This window comes from Microcaecilia unicolor, chromosome 6 (genome assembly GCF_901765095.1).
Source record: "Microcaecilia unicolor chromosome 6, aMicUni1.1, whole genome shotgun sequence".
Lineage (NCBI taxonomy): Eukaryota > Metazoa > Chordata > Amphibia > Gymnophiona > Siphonopidae > Microcaecilia > Microcaecilia unicolor.
In genome coordinates, this window is record NC_044036.1 from 193,272,602 (window position 1) to 193,295,950 (window position 23,349).

The 23,349-nt window shown below is 44.7% G+C and overlaps 1 protein-coding gene across 1 annotated transcript in view; it reads right to left on the bottom strand.

Annotated features, from left to right (window-relative positions):
* Positions 1 to 227: 227 nt before the first annotated feature.
* The window catches only part of HYAL3 (hyaluronidase 3), a 54,488-nt gene continuing 31,366 nt past the window's right edge, over positions 228 to 23,349 (bottom strand). Inside the window, exons 3-5 of the mRNA XM_030206786.1 lie at positions 11,892 to 12,883; positions 2,463 to 2,552; positions 228 to 554 (exon numbers count right to left, since the gene is read on the bottom strand). Of these exons, the coding sequence (XP_030062646.1) occupies positions 228 to 554; positions 2,463 to 2,552; positions 11,892 to 12,812 (1,338 nt within the window). The 5' untranslated portion in view covers positions 12,813 to 12,883. The remainder of the gene's footprint in view (positions 555 to 2,462; positions 2,553 to 11,891; positions 12,884 to 23,349) is intronic.

Here is a 23,349-nt window from a genome sequence, read left to right on the forward strand (position 1 = left end):
CACCTACACACCTGAGTAGAAGAGCCCCAGAGTGAGCCAGTGCTGGTTTTATCCCACTGCATGGATGTAAATCTAGTTCGGATTCTGTAACAAACATAGGACTCTATCTTCATGCATTAGAAGTGGCTCAGCCTGTCCCTTTTGACATGTAACTATATGATCACATTATCTGTGGTGGTCTTGCTCTACCCACCCCTCACTGTTTCTCTTTCCTACTTCAGTGCCAGCTAATCAGCTGAGCATTCTTTCTGACATCTTGTTCCACTCCAACCACTGTAACAACGACACTGAAATAGCTCTCTCATTTGCTGCAAGTCACCCTCCCTGAGTTCTCCATCAACCATTGCATCTCCTCTTCCCCTGTCACCCGGAACAATCTGGAAGCTCTGGGGATGGAGGTGAAGAAAGGCCTTCAGGTTCTCAGGGTCCCGTCTGGCACAGCGCCCATTCCCACTGCACAGCTGAACGCTGCATATCTCTGCCGCCGTTGTCACATTCACGATGTACTTCCCCAATGAAGTCATCAGGTTTCTGCGCAGGTTCACGCATTGCCTCTGAAAACAAAAGGGAAAGTGCAGTGACACAGCAGTAATGTAGCTTAGAGATCCTGGTTCCAATTTCATCACTGCTAATGTCATTCTTCTTACAGAATTAAAATTACACAGTAACATGTTTATGCTTAATTATAACTTTTCTGAAAATACAGGTCAAGGCAGTGTACAATACATTAAAAACAATCAAAATTAAAAGAATGAAAACAGAACAAGAGTCCAAACGTACAAGAGAGCAATCATACCACAACATAAAAACAGCTAATAAGAACTGGTAACATAGTAAATGATGGCAGATAAAGACCTTCACAGTCCATCCAGTCTGTCCAACAAGGTGGCTACAACTGCATTATTATGGCTACAGCATAATCACATTTATAATCAATACATGATAAAATCAAAAATATTACTAACAACATCTTACTTGTTAATTTCAATCTTAAGAAAGATGTCTTTCCCTCCCTTTGTATACAGAATATGTACGATCTTAGTTTGTTTTATTTTCCCCTTGCCCCTTTAGACTTTCAGCTCTGTGGCGTAGCCACGGGTTGGCCTGGGTGAGCCCAGGCCCACCCACTAGCAACATACCTATGATACGGCTGACAGGGATCCCCAAGCCCTGCCAGCTGAAAACTGCAAACAACTCTCCCTCCCACGTAACTTTTAAATAGCAGATCTTCGCCGGCAGCAACTTGCACCGGCCCCACAGCCTTCCCTCTGATGCAACTTCCTGTTTCTGAATAGATGGGAGTACATCGGAAGAAAGCCTATGGGGCCAGTGTGAGCAGTGTATATCAGTCGCTGCTAGCGAAGATCTGCTATTTAAAAGGTACTCTGGGGGAGGGGGGGGGAGCTGAGACACCCTATGGCATGTGGGCAGGATAAGGAGAGACTGAATCATCTGGGGAGCGGGGATGGGATGGGGCACCCAAAATTAGGAGTTTGGCTACGCCCAAGCATTATTTTTACAGAAGAAAGTTCTGCATGTGGTTCTACAACATGTCTTTCTACTTAGGCCCCTACGTCTCTGGTCCTCTTCCTTCCTTGCCACCCTCTCTATCCATCCACAGCACCTTTGAGCTCTGGCACTGGTTTGATCATTACCACTTACTCTCTGCATCCACAGCTCTCAGCAGAAAGATTTTAACTTGGACCTGAGCCTTCATTTTTCTTCAGATTTCCAAATAATTTTCCTGCCAAGGATTCTCCGGAATCACAGTTAAAATGAGAGCGGGGACTACCAAGTAGATTAAGTGGCCACTGGTTGGCTGTACCGGTGCAACTCACACAGAGTAAAGCACGCCTTTGAAAGGCAGCCATTGAGAAACTACACAAGAAGAGCGACTTGTCTTACAGTGCCATTAGGTGATTTCAAACACTTAGGGACACTTTTAGTAAGGTGCAACAAAAAATGGCCTGCACTGGTGTAGGCGCGTGTTTTGGACGCGCACAGGTCCATTTTTCAGCACACTTGGAAAAAAGGCCTTTTTTCGTGGCCGAAAATGGATGTGCGGCAAAATTAAAACCAGCGCACGTCCATTTTCGGCCTGAGACCTTACCGCCACCCATTGACTTGGTGGTGAGGTCTCACACGCTAACTGGGCGGTAAGCGTCAGTGCGCATAAAATGCCGATTACTGCCGGGTAAGCGCCATGTGGTAGAAAATAGAAAGTATTTTCTACCGTGTGTTTTGGACACATGTCAAAAATGGAATTACCGCCCGGGGCACGTGGTAGTAGTAAAAGGGTCCCTTATCTAGCACCAGAAAAAAAAGAGAACCCAGGAAGAAAGGGCAATTCTAATGTTCCAACTGTGGGTTGAATTGATTTAACAAAACGCACATCTCTCACTTGCACCCCTATTCCTGTCCCCCCAGATGCTGAAAGAGATGAAGGTGACTCACATACTTACAGCAGAACTGGAGAAAGAGTGGTCTCCCCAGAGTACCACCCCTGCAGCTCCCATAGCAGCACTCTCTCCAATCGTGTGCACCAGGTCCAGCTAGGGTACAACAGCAGCAGAGTTATAAATACAGACAGATAATATACTGCAAATAGAAGGGGCAGGATTTGGGTGATCCTGAAAGAGGGTGGGTTGGATAAATGCAAACTTTTTTTCTATATGAGAACATAAGAACTGCCTCCAGGAATTTGTCCAAATCTTCTTTAAACCCAGTTGTGCTGCAGAGCTGCTGAGGGGGCCGACCTCCTATGCGGGAGATTTAGGGCCCATCCCATTCCATCCAAAATAATGACCAGCCCTACCCAAAGCAACACCAGCGGTAGCCCCTCCTTCCAGTGCCAGTAGCAGAAGCCTTCGTAAAACATCATTTCCTGCTGCTGTGGGACCAGTGGAAGCAGGAGATGATGTTTCAGGATGGCCTCTCTGCTGCCGCTGAAAGGGAGGCTGCTCAGCAAGAGATCCAGCTCCTCGGCGGCAGTATGGGAGTTGGCCCGATCTGGTGCTGTTCTTACCACATCATCCAGCCATGGTTTCAGACTCTAACTATGCATTGAGTAAAAAAATATTTTCTTGTTTGCTTTAAACGTACTACTTGTAGCTTCATGGCCTGTCCCCTAGTCTATGTAATTTTTGAGAGAATAAACAGTCACTCCACTCAGTAGGAGGAAATATTTTTTCACTCAACAAATAGTTAAGCTCTGGAACTTTTTGCCAGAAGATGTGGTAACAGCGGTTAGCGTATCTGGGTTTTAAAAAAGGTTTTGGACATATTTCTGGAGGAAAAGTCCATAGTCTGCTATTGAGACAGACATGGGAAGCAACTGCTTGCCCCGGATTGGTAGCTTGGAATGTTGCTGCCTAATTGGGTTTCTGCCAGGTACTTGTGACCTGGCTTGGCCAGTGTTTGGAAACAGGATACTGGGCTAGATGGACCTTCGGTCTGACCCAGTATGGCTACTCTTTATGTTCTTACGTTTCTTATGTAGTTTATAGACCTCTATCATATTTCCCCTCACCCATCTCTTCAAGCTGAAAAGCCCCTAACCTCTTTAGCCTTTCCTCATATTAGAATATTCCATCTCCTTAATCATTTTTGGTTTCCCTTCTCTGTACCTTTTCTAATTACACTCACATCTTTTATGAGATGTGGTGAAAAGAATTGCACCATAGAGAGATAGAATCTCTTTCTTTTATTCTCTGTTCCTTTCCTAATAATTCTTAACATTCTGTTCTTTTTTTGGCTGCCATCAGACACACTGACCCTAAGATTTCAACATTATTGTCCACAATGATGACTAGATCCTTTTCCTGGGTGGTAACTGATGCCCCAAATTTGGGTGCCGAAAACATTTAGTGCAAGGGCTAGATTGTACCCAAAATTGGGTGCGGATCCCCGGCGCTAAGTTTATTCTATAAATGGCACCCCAACTCCAAGCGCTGCCAAAAACAATAGCACTTACCGCCAGATTCTATATATGGTGCCTGAAAAATCCGAGTGCAAAAAAATTACACCTAGGCGTATTCTCTACAGTACACCTACATTTTACAGAATAACTTCAAATTTCCACGCGGTATATAGAATACGCCAAGTGACTTGCCACATGACCAAATTTGGTGGTGTCCATTTAGGCCACATTTTATTTGGTGTAAATCCCAACACACAAATTAGGTGCAGATCGGGTGTATTCTATAATAATGCGCATAGATTTTAGAAATGCCAATGCCCTGCCCCTTTTCAACCATGTGACTTTGAATTTAGGCTTAGCAAGATGTGTATGCAAATCTCAATCAATGCCAATTAGTGCTGATAATTACTTAACATCCAATGAACAGCACTGATTACCTAGTTAACCAATTAAGTTTAAATGGACTTGGGGAAAATCCACTATTTCTGGGATAAGCAGTATAAAATGTTTTGTACATTTTTGGGATCTTGCCGGGTATTTGTGACCTGGATTGGTCACTGTTGGAAACAGGATGCTGGGCTCGATGGACCTTTGGTCTTTCCCAGTATGGCAATACTTATGTACTTAAGTTATGCACATTGTTATAGAATATGCTTCAGTTTCCACGCAGATTTTCAGGTGCCACATAAAGAATCTGGGGGGTAAGCACTATTTTATAAACAGCGCTCAGAGTTGGGTGCCATTTATAAAATAGCTCTTAGCGACGGGATCCGCACCCAGTTTTGGGTACAAGGATTTACATCAACTGAAATCTGGTGTAAATCTTCGCATCTAAATTAGGTGCAGATCTCTTGCATTCTATAATACTTTTACAAAGGGGCGGGGCTTACCATTCGCTAAAAGGGAAATACCACCGGGCTATCGCAACAGCCCGGCGACAGTTCCCTCCCCCAGTAAGTGTCATATCCAGCACTACAAAAATATTTCATTTTTGTAGCACCAGTGTGTACCTGGTGGTAATTAGAATTTACGCGCTCATCTTTTTAAGCATATTCTATAAGAGGTGGGCGTAAATTGTAATGCGTGGATCTAAAAGGGGGCATGGAGACCTTGCTGTTGCTTTTGAGATCTGAAGTAAGATGCATTTTGCGCAGTGGTGGAGAGTTGTTTTAGTACAATTTGACATTTCTGCTGCCTTCGATACTGTCAATCATATGATTCTTATTAAGTATGTTATTAGAATTTGGCTTAGTGGAATAGTTTTTAACTGGTTTGAATCTTTTTTTTGAGGACTAGACAGTATTAGTTTTGAAGGACGACAGTTATTCATCTTCATGGGTATCTCCTTACGGAGTTCCCACAAGGTTCTCCCATCTCTCGCTCCTGTACAGTTTGAACACAAGCTCTCTAGGTCAAATTTGTTGAACTGCTGAGCTTATGTTGGCCTATGCAGACGACATTTTTTTCTTGATTCCCGTTGGTCAGGGTGTGGATTCTATCTTTTTCAAGATCAATCGTTATATCAACAGGATCAAAGGTTGGTCTGTTAAATTCAAATTTAAGCTCATTGCAGATAAGGTGCACTGAAAAATGGCCTGTGCTGGTGTAGATGCATGTATTGGATGCGTGCAGGTCCATTTTTCAGTGCAACTGCAAAAAAGGCCTCTTTTTTTTTTTTTTTTGCTGGAAATGAACGTGCAGCAAAATAAAAATTGGCGCCCGTCCATTTTTGGCCTGAGACATTACTGCCACCCATTGATTTAGCGGTACAATCTCACGTGTTAACCGGGCGGTAATCATTGCGCATACACTGCCAATTACCACCCGGTTAGCACCACGCACCAGAAATTTTCCTGCGTGGGTAGTGGATGCGCCTAAGAAATTAAATTACTGCCCGGGCCACACAGTAGCTGGGCGTTAGTTCCAAACTGGCGTGCGTTGCTGCCTACATGGCTTAGTAAAACAGCCTCTAAGGTACTGTGGTTCTCTTGGCTTTAACTAAACTTCCTAGGTTGATTTTGGGCGATGATGGATCTCAGTTTAATGTAGAGAGAACTTCTAAAGTTTGGAGTAGTCTTAGATTCATCAATGACAATGGAGCCACAAATCAATGGTTTGATTAGAAAAGCTTATTTTAAATTGAAACAATTAAAATTACTGAAAACTTGTTTATTTTCCAAGATAATTTTAGGATTATTGTGCAATTAACAATGTTATCACTATTAGATTAAGGGAATTCACTTTATTTGGGTTTGTCCTTTAAGCAACTCGCTAAACTTCAAGTTATTCAGAATTCAGCTGCTAGGCTGATATTTCAGAAAACTCGAAGGGATCATATAATTGCTTTGTTGAGCGTTTTACGCCTTGGATTATTTTTAAAATACTTTGCTTTGTATTTATTTATTTATTTGCTGCATTTGTATCCCACATTCTCCCACCTTTAAGTTTTTTGGATGGTACTGGCCATGAAGGTGGATCTCAGCTAGTGAATTTGTTAAAATTAGGACAAGTTCCAAGAGTTGTAATTATTTGATGCTAGCTTTTCTTCAACTAAAAATATATGGTTTGAAGCTATTTTTTCTCAATCTTTTCTCTTTTCAGCTGTCTTCCCTCTGAGTTACGCTCGATAAAGAGATTATTTACCGTTTCAAAAGCTTTGAAAATGTATTTGTTTACTAGGCCTGGGGGGAGTTATAATTTTATTTTTTTTAATTATGTATCTTTTTATATGTAAACCCCGATGATTGTATCATAGAAACATAGAAACATGACAGCAGATAAAGGCCATATGACCCATCCAGTCTGCCCATCTTCTGTAACCCCTAATTCTTCCTGTATTAGGGGTTACAGAGGATTTAACCTTATTTAAACAGATGTAACTCTCCTTGAATCCTATTTTGGAAAGTTGGCGAGAGACAAGTCTCTCATAGCATACATGGGAGGGGCATGGGCAGGTCATGGGCCTTCCTAAGAGTTATGCACATTTTTATAGAATTATCAGGATCCACACCTAAATTTACGCATGGCAATTTACACCAGGTTTTCATTGGTGTAAATGGTCACACCTAAATATAGTCACGGTTTCCGGCACTAAGTGCTATTCTATAAACAGTGCCTAACTATAAGCGTGTTTTCTATAATAGCGCTAAGCAGTATTTTTTTCAGCACTGATTTTTTTAGGCGCCATTTATAGAATCTAGTCCTCGCTGCCTAATGTGTTGAGTGGCATGAAGCGGAGGTGTTGGCATTGGCGCAGGTCAGTTGCACATGCTAGCTGTCATAACTGCTGATATCAAGGCTGTACTTACCACCACCTTTGAGATGGTAAATGTAGTCACACCTCTGGCAGTCTGGTAGCTCAGCCACTGCCCTTTCCACAAGGTCTCCCTACTCCCCCATCTGATGCCCTTCCAGAATCCATTTCCCCACACCTGACACTTGCCCAATTTGTTTCCCACTCCAACCTCCCTCTGTTACAATAGTCAACCCCCCAAATTGCATAGCCTTCCAATCTCCCGCACCCCCCCCCCAATGAAAAGCACAACTAGAGAAGCCCCTCCCTCAAGCAAAGCCTACCTACATGTAGTTGTCTGAAACCCCTCATCACCCTTGGGCCTTATCCAAATGTGATCATGGGTTGGGCAAGAGTGGTCCCTCTCTTGTCCTGTGGGCTTCTCAAAATGGCCACCAATACCCCTAGCAGCAGTCTCACTGTCAAGAGGATCGGATGGGGGGGGAATGTGTTTGTGGGGAGCGGGAGCACCAACACGGCATTTGGCTGTGTGATTGTTTAATTTATTTCAATTATCTACAGTGCCAGATACATGTGGAACCACATAGCTTATGCTAACACGGTACTATAGCTCTGTCCTGGGCAGTAAATGTAAAATCTTACTGCACTTTAGTAAAAGACTTCCATAGTTACTAGTAACTGGGGTTAACAGTAAAATAACATGTCTTAATGGTAGCTCATGGTGAAAACTTTCCCTCTAAAACACAATAAATCAGATACAATAACCCTATCCAGCCCAAAGCCAAGAAGACATGACAAAGAAAAAGACTGCATGAAAATAATTACAGAAATATGGAAAAAAAGAATTTTGGTTATGTTAAAATTTAATAACAAGATTTTTTTAAATAGAGAAAAGAATAACATAATGTTGCATGAAACTTATCAAGACCCAAGAACAAAATACAATTACTAAGGGGACAACACTGACCATTCACAAGGACTTAAAAGAGAAATATTGCAAGCATTGCTTACAGCTTGGAAGCAGATCTGATTGGGTAGGTCCCAAGGCCCAGGTTGACAACCGCTGCTATAAATCATAAGTACATAAGTAATGCCCCACTGGGAAAAGACCAAGGGTCCATCGAGCCCAGCATCCTGTTCACGACAGCGGCCAATCCAGGCCAAGGGCACCTGGCGAGCTTCCCAAACGTACAAACATTCTATACGTTATTCCTGGAATTGTGGATTTTTCCCAAGTCCATTTAGTAGTGGTTTATGGACTTGTTCTTTAGGAAACCGTCTAACCCCTTTTTAAACTCTGCTAAGCTAACCGCCCACCACGTTCTCCGGCAACGAATTCCAGAGTTTAATTATGCGTTGGGTGACGAAAAAAATTTTCTGATTTGTTTTAAATTTACTACACTGTAGTTTCATCGCATGCCCCTTGTCCTAGTATTTTTGGAAAGCATGAACAGACGCTTCACATCCACCTGTTCCACTCCACTCCACTCATTATTTTATATACCTCTATCATGTCTCCCCTCAGCCATCTCTTCTCCAAGCTGAAAAGCCCTAGCCTCCTTAGTCTTTCTTCATAGGGAAGTCGTCCCATCCCTGCTATCATTTTAGTCGCCCTTCGCTGACCTTTTCCAATTCTACTATATCTTTCTTGAGATGCGGCAACCAGAATTGAACACAATACTCAAGGTGCGGTCGCACTGTGGAGCGATACAACGGCATTATAACATCCTCACACCTGTTTTCCATACCTTTCCTAATAATACCCAACATTCTATTCGCTTTCCTAGCTGCAGCAGCACACTGAGCAGAAAGTTTCAGTGAATTATCAACGACGACACCCAGATCCCTTTCTTGGTCCGTAACTCCTAACGTGGAACCTTGCATGATGTAGCTATAATTCGGGTTCTTATTTCCCACATGCATGACTTTGCACTTGCTCACATTAAACGTCATCTGCCATTTAGCTGCCCAGTCTCCCAGTCTCGTAAGGTCCTTCTGTAATTTTTCACAATCCTGTCGCAAATTAACGACTTTGAATAACTTTGTGTCATCAAAGTCATTAATCAGCTCTCATATGTGTTCTGTAGACCTTGGATTATAAAATCAGGTGTTAGGTAGGAATAATTCTAAAATTCTGAGAGTCTCCTGAGAGATATATTTGATTCACTCAACTGTGAGCCTCCAAAATTTGCCAGAACTCAGTCTAAACCTGGGGTTCCTTGCAAGAACAACAAACACATCTGCTTTTCAAGATATCCACAATGAATATTTATTAGATATAGTTGCATATCAAATTAATGTGCATCACTTAGTTACAGGACCGCTGACAGGGGAGGGAGCAGGGGGAGCAAAATTCCCCAAGCCTCCAAGGGGGGGGGGGGGGGCGGTGCCAGGGTCTTTCTCTCTCCTGCTCCTGATGAGACTCAGGTGATCGTGTCATGATAGCAGGGGCGTAGCCAGCCCTTGGCAGGAGGGGGGGCCAGAACCCGAGGTGGGGGGGCACTGTTTAGCCGCCTCCCCTGCCGCTGACCATCCCTCGCCGCCGCCGCCGATCCCCCTGCCACTTTGAAACCCCCCCTGCAACTGCAACCCCCCCCCCCCCCGCCGCCGCATCAGGTACCTTGTTTGCTGGCGGGGGTCCCCAAACCCCACCAGCCGAAGAGTCTTCTTCAGCGCTGGTCAACTCTGGCACCTTTGTTGTGGGATCATCTGTTTCTGACGCCTTACGTCCTACACAGGGAAGGCGTCAGAAACAGATGATCCCACAACAAAGGTGCTGGAGTCGACCGGCGCTGAAGAAGACTCTTCGGCTTGCAGGGTTTGGGGACCCCTGCCAGCAAACAAGGTACCTGATGTGGTGGCGAGGGGGGGGGGCGATGGCAGGGGTCAAATGTAGAGGGGGCCAGGGCGTAATCTGTGGGGGCCCATGCCCCCGTGGCCCCACGTAGCTACGCCCCTGCCTGACAGTCGCAGGAGAGAGAAAACTCCGGCGCCGGGCCCCCCTTGGAGACTGGGGAGGACCTGGAGGAACAGACACAGCAGCTTGCTCTTCTTCACAGTCTGCTGCATTGCCTTCCCCTGCAGCTGATCTTCTCCTTAGGCCGCGCATGAGCGCCCTGAGAGAAAAAGCAGCCACAGGGGAAGGCCACGCGGCAGAAGGAAGAAGAGCAGTGCTGGAGGACGAACTGTTCTGCTGGCGGGGCCTTGGGATCCGCGCCAGTCAAGGTACTTAACAGTTACGGTGGGCGGGCGGTAGCAGCAATAGCAGCAGCGATCGGGGGTGGCGGTACTGGGGTGGCAACAGCAGTAGCGATGGGGAGGGCCCAGCGGCAGTGATGATCCTGGGGGGGGGGGGGGGCGGTGGCAGTCTTGCCCCAAGCCCGGCTCAGTCTCTCGACAGCCCTGCTTAGTTATCCTGAAATTCAGACTTTAGGACACTGGTGGTCTAAACCTTACCTTACAAGGAACCTAGTGGGCATCTCAGAGTCATCATGCTAATGGGGCACAGGAATTCAGCACCATGGATTCAACTCCTGAATAAGTTTGGAGTTTCACTCTTTCATGCTGGGCAGTCTCCAAAACCATACTGAGGCATAGCAAAGTACTCAATATATAATGTAAGAATCTGATCATCCCCTTCTACAAATGTATGTCGCTGCGTGTTTTCCCACACTTCTTACCTTCTCTGTCCCCCATCTCCTTCTACAGAGGCTTTATCAAATATCCAACCATGTTTTGGATAATAGGTCTTTGTCATACGAATGACATTTTCAAAGCCATTGATATGGGAAAAGAGAATTTACCTATGTCAATCAATTGTCTGAAAACTGTCTTTCTTCAATTTAATGAAAAGGACATGCGTTCTTCCACAATGCTTGTCCTTAGAAAAGCCATTCCTGGGATGCGTTTACCTTGGAGAAAGAAAATAACATGCAGAGATGGCATGGTCAAATCTATGCATATTATTTTCTATGACACAGAGAAGTGGCCTAATGGTTAGTGCAGTGGGTTGCAGACCTGGGGAACTGGGCTTGATTCCCGCCATTGCCTGATGGTTGGCAGTGGGTTGAGATCCTGGGGAACCAGGTTCAATTCCCTCTGCAGCTCTATGTGACCCTGTGCAAGTCACTTAGCCCTCTGTTGCCCCAGGTATAATATATAGATTGTGAGCCCATTACAGTGCTAGTACCTGTAATAGAAATTGTAAACCACATAGTCACCTCAGAGATCACTTACAGTATATCGACTGCTTAAAATAAAAATGTCCACAGGTAGTTTGTACCATGGCAGGTTTCAAAGCAAGAGAACATGTATAATTTTGCTTTGGAAACGGATCCAAATTTAACAAGAAAAACATAGCTGCAGACTTATCAATGCGGACAGTTTGAAAATGATCCCCTATATCAGGGGTTCTTAACTAGTAGTGCCTACACTCCCAAGGGGTACAGGATGAAGTCAAATGTGGTGTGGAGAAGGGTTTTGCAACGTTGTGTATATCATTTGTAAATGGACATTTTAATCAACAACATTCTGTACAATTTATGTAGCACTATATCTTTAAGTGTGACACCTGTGATTTAAGAAAGGTGTGCAGGAAGCCCTATATGAAATCTATGGTAGGTGGAAAAAGCAGCTTTTATGATGCTACCTCTTCAGAGACAGATTTCTAGATTCATTGCTTGTTGTACAGTACACCTGAGTATTTTTGATCTCTATTACCTCAGATAGAAATTTTAGGGAATGCATGTAGGACACTCTGGAGTATACCAGCACAGGAAGGTGAGGAATGCTGGGATTGAATTCTGCTACCCGCAAGGCCTCTTTGACTCGGTAGTGCACATAACGAAGGCCTGTCATGGAATTCTTCAATTTTTGCTGGAGGTAGATGCTTGGGTAGATGGCTGTGGAGTTCTTCCAGAGCCACATCAAAAGGTCATTTCGATAAATAGATGCAGCTGTACATTGACCAGAGTACTCATCGCCATTATTCCAGTTGTGGTTTAAGCAATTAGGGAACCCATAGAAGCCCCAGAGACCCCTTGGCCTCAATTCCTTTGCAACATTTAGTGTTTTTGTCATAAGGAGCTGTGCCGTGTGTTCAAACTCTAACTTTGCAAGGGAAATGGCTTTTTTACTGGGCAATTCTGGATATTTCCTGAGGATCCATTCAGTGGAAGCCTCCTTGTAGACCTTCTTCAAGCCCCAATTTTGGTTCCACTGGGGTCGCCACTCCTCCCAGTCAATGACTGCAAGCCCTTGGAAGTCTTGGTCCAGTAAATCATGTATGTCATTGGAAGCCTGTACAAGATGTCTTTTTAAGTTCACATTCTGAGGTATGCCGCCATTGATCCAAGAGCCGTGCTGGGTGATATAAGGATATAAACCAAACTTATTCTTATAGAAGATTGTTATATTCTGGCCACAGAAATGATTGCCTTTGTTCTCCACAATGTCAAAGACCTGAAGAGGAAGGCTGATCCCATAACGTTTTTGACATCTCATTATGGGAATGTTCCATACCACAATAAATGGCTTTTGGGAGACAGCAGTGTAAGAAGGTCTCTCACAACCATCCCCTCTCAACTGCATGATGTTGAACCAGAAGGTGATACAGGTCAAGGAAGTTAAGTCAAAACTCATGGCGGAGGGCCTAGAACCGTTGCTATAATGGAGACTGTTCCGCTTCCTGTGTAACCTTCTTTAGGTAAAACCTGAAAAATACCCACAAGATACATACAATGTTAGAGGATAAAACAGGACAAATGATGGTCTGTTCACTGTGTAGGCATATTTGGTCTTCAGTATGAAAGCAAAACATGACTTTTACTAGGAGGTCTTTATAAGAAGCACTGTCATTGTCCATTCATGTCTTTTTCAAGATATAACGTAATGTTCAAGATTAGGTACATAACTTTCTAAATTATTTGCATAAGTGAATCAGCATTAGGAAAAATATTTACATACTATACTGAATGCATAGAAACACAGAAAATGATGGCAGATAAAGACCACATGACCTATCAACTATGCCCAGCCATACCAACTATTAAACTCTTACAGGGCCTGATCTTTAGAAGTTTTAACCGCTGCTGGCTGACTATTGACCAGACAATCCCTTCCTCTCCTTCAAACATTCTCTGTGCTTGGCCTAGGCTTTCTCAAATTGAGATGCAGGCCTCATCTCTACTACCTCAATTGAGAAGCCATTGAAAGAGGGCTTCGTCCTGTGAATTTATGCCACAGAGGTATTTACATCTTTCTATATTATCTCTTCTCTCTCCTTTCTTCAAAAGTATACATACTGAGATTTTTTAACTTGAATTTTTATTGACATTTTAATGTTTAACAAACATGCCCTGTAAAAGAGCAGTACAGCAGTACATAGCAAACATTAAGACCATAAACCAGCAAACCCTAGTACATACCAAGTAATGAATGAGAAAACAAAACCAAGCAACTCATATCTTACAAACCCACCAGCATCCCCCCAGCCCCCTCACCCCCTAGAGCTTACACCAAATCGAAACACTTCTGTAGCTGTTCCCAACAGTGGTTGTAAGGATTCAGTTTGTATTTAGATAAAGCTATATCCATAGAAAAACTTTCATAGTCTTGCTGACCATCTTGTAAGGCACCAGCAGTACCAGCTCTGATAAGGAGGGCCATCTGCAAAGCCGGGAGCCTCGATATATCATCTGTAGGACAAGCATTTCTATGCCAAGCTAACAACAATTACCATCTGGTTAGCTCAGTGATCCTAGGGGACAAAGTTTCACCATCTACTGTCCACATGCACACTTCACGCCAGCAGTCTTTGTCTGCCCAGCTCATCCAATCAGAAAACTGTTCTATGCGTGATACGATGTGCACTATATGAGGGACACTGACTGAGAGACTCAAGTAGGCCTACACATGAAGTTAGTCTACACAGCTAGGGCAGTTGGCAATTAGCCTGTTAGACTGAGAGACAGAAACACCTGTCTCTGGATGTCTGTCACTTTGCCAGACAAGATGTAGTTCCTCTGAGTATCACCGACAGGATAAAGCCCTCAGTGCTCATAAAGGAACGGAATTATGAATATGTGCCATACTGAATAAGAGTCCACACCAAACAGGATAACACCTCTATGAAAGGTCCAAGGCAAACAGAATGAGTAGAAAGTGTGACATGAACTCCAACATAGGAAGTATCAATCAAAACATCTTTATTGCACCAAGCATGTCAGAAAAATCGCCTGCCTCAGGGGTCAAAGGTAGCTCTGATGGTGAGACCAGAAGGTGAATGGTGCCTGTGGTGAAATTATCCTTGGTTGTGTATGATAAAATCACTTAGATTAATAAACACTAACCAAAAAAGGTCTAAGCCTATTTGTGCTGGGTTTTTTCCCCTCCCTCCAGTTGCCATCACCACCAGGCTGGTGGTATTAATCTCTCTATATAAAAGGCAACCCCAACGTTCTGAGGCCTCCACGGAAGTTGAGGCGTCCGAGATATCCGGTGTGCCCTGGAGTGTCTGCACCGCCCTCGCGTCAAAACGTCATGACGTCAAGGGCGGAGCTATAACACTCGACGCCCGAAACCGAAACGCCACAGGCACGGCCACGGAGGCGCAGCAAACAAAAAAAAAAACCAAAACCCTACCCACACACAGCGACGCGAACACCGAACAAGGCAAGTAGCTCGGAGGGAGGGGGCCCCTTGCTAGCGCCCGTTTCATTGCCCTCAGAAACGGGCATTTATTCCTAGTAAGTACATAAGTACATAAGTAATGCCACACTGGGAAAAGACCAAGGGTCCATCGAGCCCAGCATCCTATCCACGACAGCGGCCAATCCAGGCCAAGGGCACCTGGCAAGCTTCCCAAACGTACAAACATTCTATACATATTATTCCTGGAACTGTGGATTTTTCCCAAGTCCATTTAGTAGCGGTTTATGGACTTGTCCTTTAGGAAACTGTTTAACCCCTTTTTAAACTCTGCCAGCAAAGCAGTGTGGGACCACAGCTCTCTGCACGCTATGGCTGCTTCCTCCAGGTTGGCCCCACCTCCTCTGATACATCCTTTTTTGGAGGAGACAGAGTTGGCCTGGAGGAAGCAGCCTCAGTGTGCAGACAGACGCAATTGTATGAGGCTTTGCTGTGTAATTAATACCGCGGGCCCGGCAGAGAAGGCAACTGGAGGGAGGGAATGAAAACTGCTGCATGCTGGTGGGCGGCTTGGGGGGGGGGGGGAGATAGGGAGGGCAGTATTGGGAAGGCATCAGGCGGAGATAGGGACAGATAGAACTATATTGGTCCCTAGGCAAACATATACTTGAGGACACCCCCTACTAGGGACTCCTTCCTCCACCACTTCACCTCTTTTAAATTAGCAGGGAAAACTGCAGCGCCTAGCTGTGGGTATGATAGCAGTAATAGTATGTGAGTGAGCATGGGGCTATTGCAAGCACATGATTTGAATGGAGAGGCTTAATGCTTAGAGCTGAAGAACTGCTAAGTTACACAGTTCCAGGACAGTGCCAAACTGGGACAGACCGAAGGTCCATCAAGCCCAGCATCCTGTTTCCAACAGTGGCCAATCCAGGTTACAAGTACCTGGCAAGATCCCCAAACAGTACAATACAGTCTATGCTGCTTGGGAGTGGAAAAGTAGCCTAGTGGTTAATGCAGTAGACTTTGATCCTGGGGAACTGAGTTCAATTCCTACTATAGTTCCTTGTGACTCCGGGCAAGTCACTTAACCCTCCATTGCCCCTGGTACAAAATAAGTACCTGAATATATGTAAACCACTTTGAATGTAGTTGCAAAAACCTCAGAAAGGCAGTATATCAAGTCCCATTTCCCTCCCTTTCCCTTATCCTAGAAATAAGCAATAGAATTTCCCCAAGTCAATTTTAATAATGGCTTATGGACTTTTCTTTTAGTAAACTAGACAAACCTTTTTTTAAACCCCACTAAGCTAACCGTTTTTACAAATTCTCTGGTAACAAATTCCAGAGTTTAATTACATGTTGGGACATTCTGAGCAAGTCCAGGATTTCTGCATCCCTATCCTGGTATGTTATGGGACCTGAAGTGCTAATTTCAATTGGTGGTTATCAGGGACTACAAATATATTCAATTCAGTGCTCTAAGTTCAAAAATAGGACTGGCAAAAACATTTCCCTCCTAGCGCTGGGTAACTTGGCATTGGCAGCTCTGCAGCAGTGAGCTGAGAATGAGGGAAGCTGGGCAAGTCATTTTCACTCTCCAGTGGTTCCAAGAGTGGACTGGCCAAAAGAGTGAGATTTAAGGGCAATGTGTGCAAGATACAAAATGGCCACATTTTTTACGTGTGAAAAGTGTTTAATAAACGGAAAAACCAAAATAAAATATCCAGCTTTTTTTTTTCATGCTCCTGAGAGGATATAGGAAGAGTGGAGGCAGTTTTAGGTCAATCTAGGAATTTGCCCAAGTAATTTAATATTTTGCAAGCTAAATTCCCTGGGCTGAAAACTTCCCTTCACTTAATATGTCCTCAGGTACATTTGTACAAGTGAACTTCTCCATTCCAGCCCAGATTTTCAAAGGGAAGCTTTATTTATATGGTAGGGTTACCACATATCCTCTTTTTGGACATCTTCAGATCTGTCCTACAGGATTTTTAATTTTTTTTTTTTTAATTTTTTGAAGTCTTTATTAATAGATAATACAAAACATCTGAAACATAGTACAATATGCAAGCCATAGTACATGTCATTTATGTAGGCCAAAGTATTCTCAAAAGTTCACGTTTATACAATACAAGTCAAAGTGATTATTGCTCTATGTACCAAAAAGTAAGTAATTCTTATTGCATTGAAGTGTCAAATAAATTAGTCAGATTTATGGTTCCAAAACTTCACATTTTCAGAGTTTTCATTTATAATATTCTATTATTTACCCATCCCTCCCTCCCTGCCCCTCCCACCCACCCTTCCGGCACAACTTTAACAGAAACCTTAAATCAAATTATACATGAAGAAGAAAAGAATCCCAGATCTGATGCCATCTGCCTAATTGGTTATGCCTCTCTGCTAGAAGTCTTTCCATCTCGCAGGTGTATCTCAGTTTTTGGACCCATCTAGTGATAGGCGGAGTCATGGGCTGCTTCCAACATGCAGCAATTATAACTCTTGCGGCAGTTATGGCCTGTCCCACAAATATATGTTGGTTTCTGGAAAGGTTCACTGCTCCCCCCAAAAAATAGAAAGAACATTGGGCTCCATGGCATTGGGCTGCCCGTCCATCCTTGTAACCTACTATGAATCGATCTCCAATAGGCCCTAACCTTCTTACAGGTCCACCATAGGTGGCCAGCTGTGCCACGTACCCCACAACCCCTCCAGCACAGCCCCGTCAATGTGGGGTAAATACGCTGAAGACGCTCAGGTGTCAAGTACCAACGATACAGCACCTTCACCGCATTCTCCCGGAAGGGCACATGAGACGACACCCTCACCACTGCCCGCTCCAACCTCTCCCATGTAGCTTCCTCCAGTTCCATACCCAGCTCCCTCTGCCAACTCGGGGATTGTCTATTAATAATGTGATACAGGCGAGAGACCAGCCCAGTAGTCGTAGGAGGACCTTCACAGATAAGCTCTATCGCTGTTTGTTCTCTGGCCATAACCTCCCGAACTGCCCTTGTCTTAAGAAAGGATGCCAATTGAAAATAGGCGTATCGATCAGATCCCACTATCGGGAATTTCTCAAGAGCTGCAGAGTAGGACAACAAATTCTCGCCATCAAATAAATGGCCCCATTGTCGTAGTCCCTCAGTGTACCATCTTGTGAATATTCCCCTTGTCGTACCTGGGTAAAACAAAGGATTATAGGCTATGGGTGACAGACGAGATAGTGTTGTGCGCCGGAGTGTGAACATGCTATCCCAGTTTGAAAGGGTAACATATATTGAAGGACATAATCCTGTTTCCAGGGACCTAAGTGAGCCCGGTATCCACATAAGGGCCCCCAAGGACCTATCACCTAGGGTATATTGTTCAAGCTGCACCCATTGCCTATCTGGGTAGTCCTGGAACCACTCCACTGCTGCGCGTGCCTGAACTGCTCTATAATACCAGGCCAAATTGGGTACTCCCAGCCCTCCCCTCGCCCTATCCTGATACAGAATCGTACGTGCTAAGCGTGGGCGTTTCCCTCCCCAGATAAAGCGCATTATACGATCTTGTAGCATTGATAGAAATCTACGTGGCATGTTGATTGGAAGGGCCTGAAACAAGTAGAGCAGGCGCGGTAAGACATTCATCTTTACTGCTGCTATTCGGCCAAACCACGAGAGGGTGATATCCCCCCATCTACCCAGATCCTCTGTAATTGCCTCTCCCAAACCTTTATAATTAGCCGAAAAGAGATCTGATAGATCTGCTGTCAAGTTAATCCCCAGGTAGCGAATGCTCTTAGCCGCCCATCTAAATGCGTAGGAAGTCCTCAATGACTCCATAAGCTCCGTCGGAAGGGTTATGTTTAAGACTTCAGATTTGGACATATTAACTTTAAATCCCGACACAATCGAATATTCCTCTATTTCCCGCAGGAGCCCAGGGAAAGTGGTCAGGGGGTTAGTAACAAATAACAGAACGTCATCTGCAAAAAGGGCTAATTTATGTGTTCTCCCACCCATGGTGAGTCCCGATATATTGGGGTCAGCTCTCAACCTGGTTGCAAACGGCTCCATTACCATTGCAAATAATAAAGGAGACAAAGGGCAGCCCTGTCTAGTGCCTCTATGTAAGGGTATCATCCCTGAGTTACCCCCATTGACACGAACACAGGCTTTAGGGGAGCTATAGAATGCTTGTATCCATCCATGAAACTGTGGTCCTATCCCAAAGGTCTCCATCACCTTATACATAAATGGCCAATGCACCCTATCAAAAGCCTTTTCGGCATCTAAGCTTAAGAGACAAAGGGGTTTCTTCATTCTCTTAGCCAAGTATATTAAATCGACCACTCGCCTAGTGTTATCAGTTGCTTTTCTATAAGGGACAAATCCCACCTGATCAGGATGAATAACAGCTGGGAGCAAAGGTGCTAGACGGTTGGCCAGGACTTTAGCTAGAATTTTGACGTCAGCATTTAAGACAGATATAGGGCGAAAGGATCCACAATCCTTATGATCTTTATTCGGTTTGGGCAGTACTGCAATCCATGCTTCCAACATGGAGGTGGGCAAAGACTCCCCTTTCCCAATCAAATTAAATAAATCAGCCAACAGGGGGGCCAATTCAGGGGCATATTTCTTGTAAAATTCATTCGGGATGCCATCTAAGCCTGGTGATTTACAGGAAGGTAAATGTTGAATGGCTTTTTGGACCTCAACCGGAGTTACCGGTGCATCTAGGGCTGCCCTCTGCTGGCTGGTTATAGAGGTCAGTTCACTCTCTGCCAAATAATCCAGGATAGCATTTTCAGGTGGATTGGTCTCCTGCGCATATAGTTTCTGATAAAATTCACTAAAGCGTTTCCTTATGGTCTCAGAGGTGTTCAACAACTCTCCTTTCGAGTCCCTAATGTGAGGGACCGTTCGGTCCACTCTTTGCCTACGCAGCTTTATTGCCAGGAGTCTACCTGCCTTATTAGTAAACTCGTAGGATTGGACTTTGTTTCTGGATTGTAACCAACTTAGCTGGTCAGAATAAATAGTATCCAGCTGGAGCCTCTGTCCACGCAGCTCCTCCAGAACAGAGGGGGAACCACCTGATTTATGCTGTGCCTCTAGGATCCTAATCCTGTCCAAGCACTGTGCCAGCTGGGCCCTCCGAACCCTCGCTCGCCTACTAGCTAACTGTATGAAGTACCCTCTTGAGACTGCCTTCATAGCATCCCATACCACGCTAAGGGGGGGGCCCGATTCCATGTTGAACTCCAAATACTCCTTCAGGACCTTCCTACACCCCTCTACAGCCTCCCCCTCCAGCAATAGGTCTGTGTTAAGTGTCCATCTTTGATCTTTGGCCTCAGCTCTGATACTCGACAAGGTTACCCAAACTGGGGCATGGTCTGAAAATGTAATGTTGCCAATTTCAGCTTTCGGGCCCCTCTCTGCTAGTGTAACGTCGAGGAAGATATGATCGATCCGGGAGTATGAGTTGTGTACAGGAGAAAAAAAAGTGTAGTCTTTGGTCGTCATATGAGTTAATCTCCATACATCCAGGGTGCCCAGTGAACGGACCAAAGAGCCCAGTGCCACCGAGTCCCTAGACGTTGGATGTTGAGAGTTCCCAGATCTATCCAACCCGGGGTCCATAACCTCGTTGAAATCACCCCCCATAATCAAAGAACCCCGAATAAATGCAGCCAGAGTGTTTTTCACCTTAGTGTAAAAGGACCCCTGATGTTCATTAGGGGCGTAAATCGAAGCAAGCGTGAGATCCACCTGATCCAGGACAATTTGCAAAAGTAAAAAACGCCCTCCCGGGTCCCGCCTAATTTTCTTTACTTGGACTGATATTGTTTTGTGGAACAGAATTGCCACCCCACGTTTTTTGGAGTCATCAGCAGAGGAAGCGAAGAAGGAGCATGGGTATTCTGGATGAGCTAACAGCCTCTCATGTGCCCTACGGAGATGGGTCTCCTGCAACAATACAATGTGCGGCCTAAACATCTGCATCTCTTTGAAAAACTTCTGTCTTTTCTGAGGCATATTCAGCCCCTTGACATTATATGATAAGATTTTTAAGTCTGTATTCATGCCTGGGATATTACATCAGCTTTCTCTCCCTCCAAGAGGGATCCATCCACTTCATGTCTTTGTTCTATCCAATACCAGTTGTGCTCCCTTCCCTCCCTAACCCTCCCTCCCCCTAGTGATGACCCTCCCCCTACCCATGTCCCCCCCATCCCCCCATGTCTAGCACCAACTAACGGGATCAAGTCCCAGTAGTGGGAAGCGAGGAAGTAACCCACCAGCATTCAGGCAACCCAGCCCCCCCTCCCCCCCCAAATACCTATGTCATCACCAATTTTATGGACCCAGATTGAGCAACCTTAATTACCCATCTTCATGATTGGTCCCTGCCCATTGTTCATAACCTTAAATTTCCCCTCCTCTTAATATCTTGTAACTTATGCAACTTCATTCACAAGGAGCCTCACATCCTTAATTACCATTTCCTCCATTAACTATAATATTAAAGTTCACTTTTGCTAAAGGTAGCATTAATAAACAAGAAACAAAACATATTCAAACTTGAGACAAAGAGTAACACCAATAACTCTTTGCAACATTACCAGCCAGGATATCAATTTCAGCCATTTTTCTTCTGGTAAAGTTCAGGTTTCATCCACAGCCACTTTTCTTTTTGGAATATTTCTTTTAGGAGTGGCAGGAATCCTTTGCCACTTTTGAAGCTTTGTCTTCGTGGCTGGGGCCAAAGCGCCAGGCGGTTTATTAGTCTGTACCAGGCCTGCTCCATGCAGGGATTTCCAAGCTTCCATCATCGACGTCACTCTCATCTTGACCCCCTGAAGTGAGTACATCAAGGAAAAGGGGAAGCCCCATCTATATGTTATCTGTTCCTTGGCCAAAATGTCCAGAACTGGCTTCATGAGTCGTCTTTGCTGCAGAGTGAACTGTGATAAGTCTTGATAGACAGACACAGTGGCCCCACCAAATTCCAAGTTAGACTTTTTCCTGGCGCAGTTAAGCAATTGTTCCTTTGTTTCATACCTATGGAATCGGGTGATAATGTCCCGCGCTCTGTTTTCCTGCCGCTGACCCAGGGATCTATGTGCTCTGTCGATCTCAATCTTTACCCCTTCAGCGTCGGCCCCCAGCAAGCTGGCACACAGTGTCTGTACAATTTGAATAACATCCTCTGTTTCTCCACCCTCAGGAACTCCACGGAATCTCAGATTATTTCTCCTTCCCCTGTTTTCAAGATCATCAAGCTTATATGTTAGATCTATTTGTTTTTGATCTAAAGCTTGGAGATTGGTCTCGACTGAGTGTATGGATTCAGAGTGCTCATCCACCTTGGCTTCTACCTCCTCAACTCTGTTCCCCAGCTCACGGAGGTCAGAGCTCAACGACTCCATTCTTTCCAAAATCTCATCCCTCGATTTATTTATATCAGCTTGTATACCGCTTAGGATCTGGCGAAGTTCGCCTGAGATTCCTTTTTTAATATGCGGTTTCCGCGATTCCGCTAGTGAAAGCGCTGAGTCAGAGTCAGAAGGAGAGACCGGCGCCATTACCTCGTGGCGCTTCGCGGTTTTGGCCGGCCCGCCGTCAGCTGCCTTCTCCTGCACTTTAGCTCGCGCCGAAGTCGCTTTACTCATCTTAAATTCAATGAGGAGCAGCGGAGAACACTGCAGGCCGATCCAAACAGGTTGGTGATAGCTTTTTATAGCTTTTGTAGTTGTCGAGGAACGGGAGCTAGAACGCTAGGCAGCCATCAGCTTCGGTGACGTCACTTCCTCCCTCAGGATTTTTAATTTTTAAGGAACTGTCCTCTTTTTCATTTATGTGCCTATGACCAAAACACCTACCCACATAATGAAACTATCTCTGGCTTATTAGCCAGTCAGTCTGGATACATGGGGGTACTAAAGAGAGAGAAAGGCATCGCTGAGCCCTTCGCTGTTCCCCTGCTGGTTGAATCTGTCATAGTAACATAGTAAAACATAGTAGATGACGACAGAAAAAGACCTGCATGGTCCATCCAGTCTGCCCAACAAGATAAACTCATATGTGCTACTTTTTGTGTACACCTTACCTTGATTTGTATCTGCCATTTTCAGGGCACAGACCGTAGAAGTCTGCCCAGCACTAGCCCTGCCTCCCACCACCGGCTCTGTCAAAGGCATTTTGTTCATGCAGCACGATTTTAAGCAAAGACTTAATGCAAAGACTTTCACACGTATCTCAGAAGCCAGCCAAAGTGATCTGCTCTTACTATAATCAAACTCAAATCCAGAAGTTTTTGAAAAGCAGAATGTCTACTGCTCTACTATAAGTAAGTCACTGTTTGATGTGTGTTCATTAACTACAATTAAATATTTCTTTAGCAAAGGTAGCAACTATTTTTATTTTTTATCCTCTTTGTCTCCGCAAATATGGTAACCTTTCTTGTCTAGTGTTGTCCTGCTGCTCATTGAGGCAGTGCCCCCACCCTCCACCAGGTCTGCCCACCA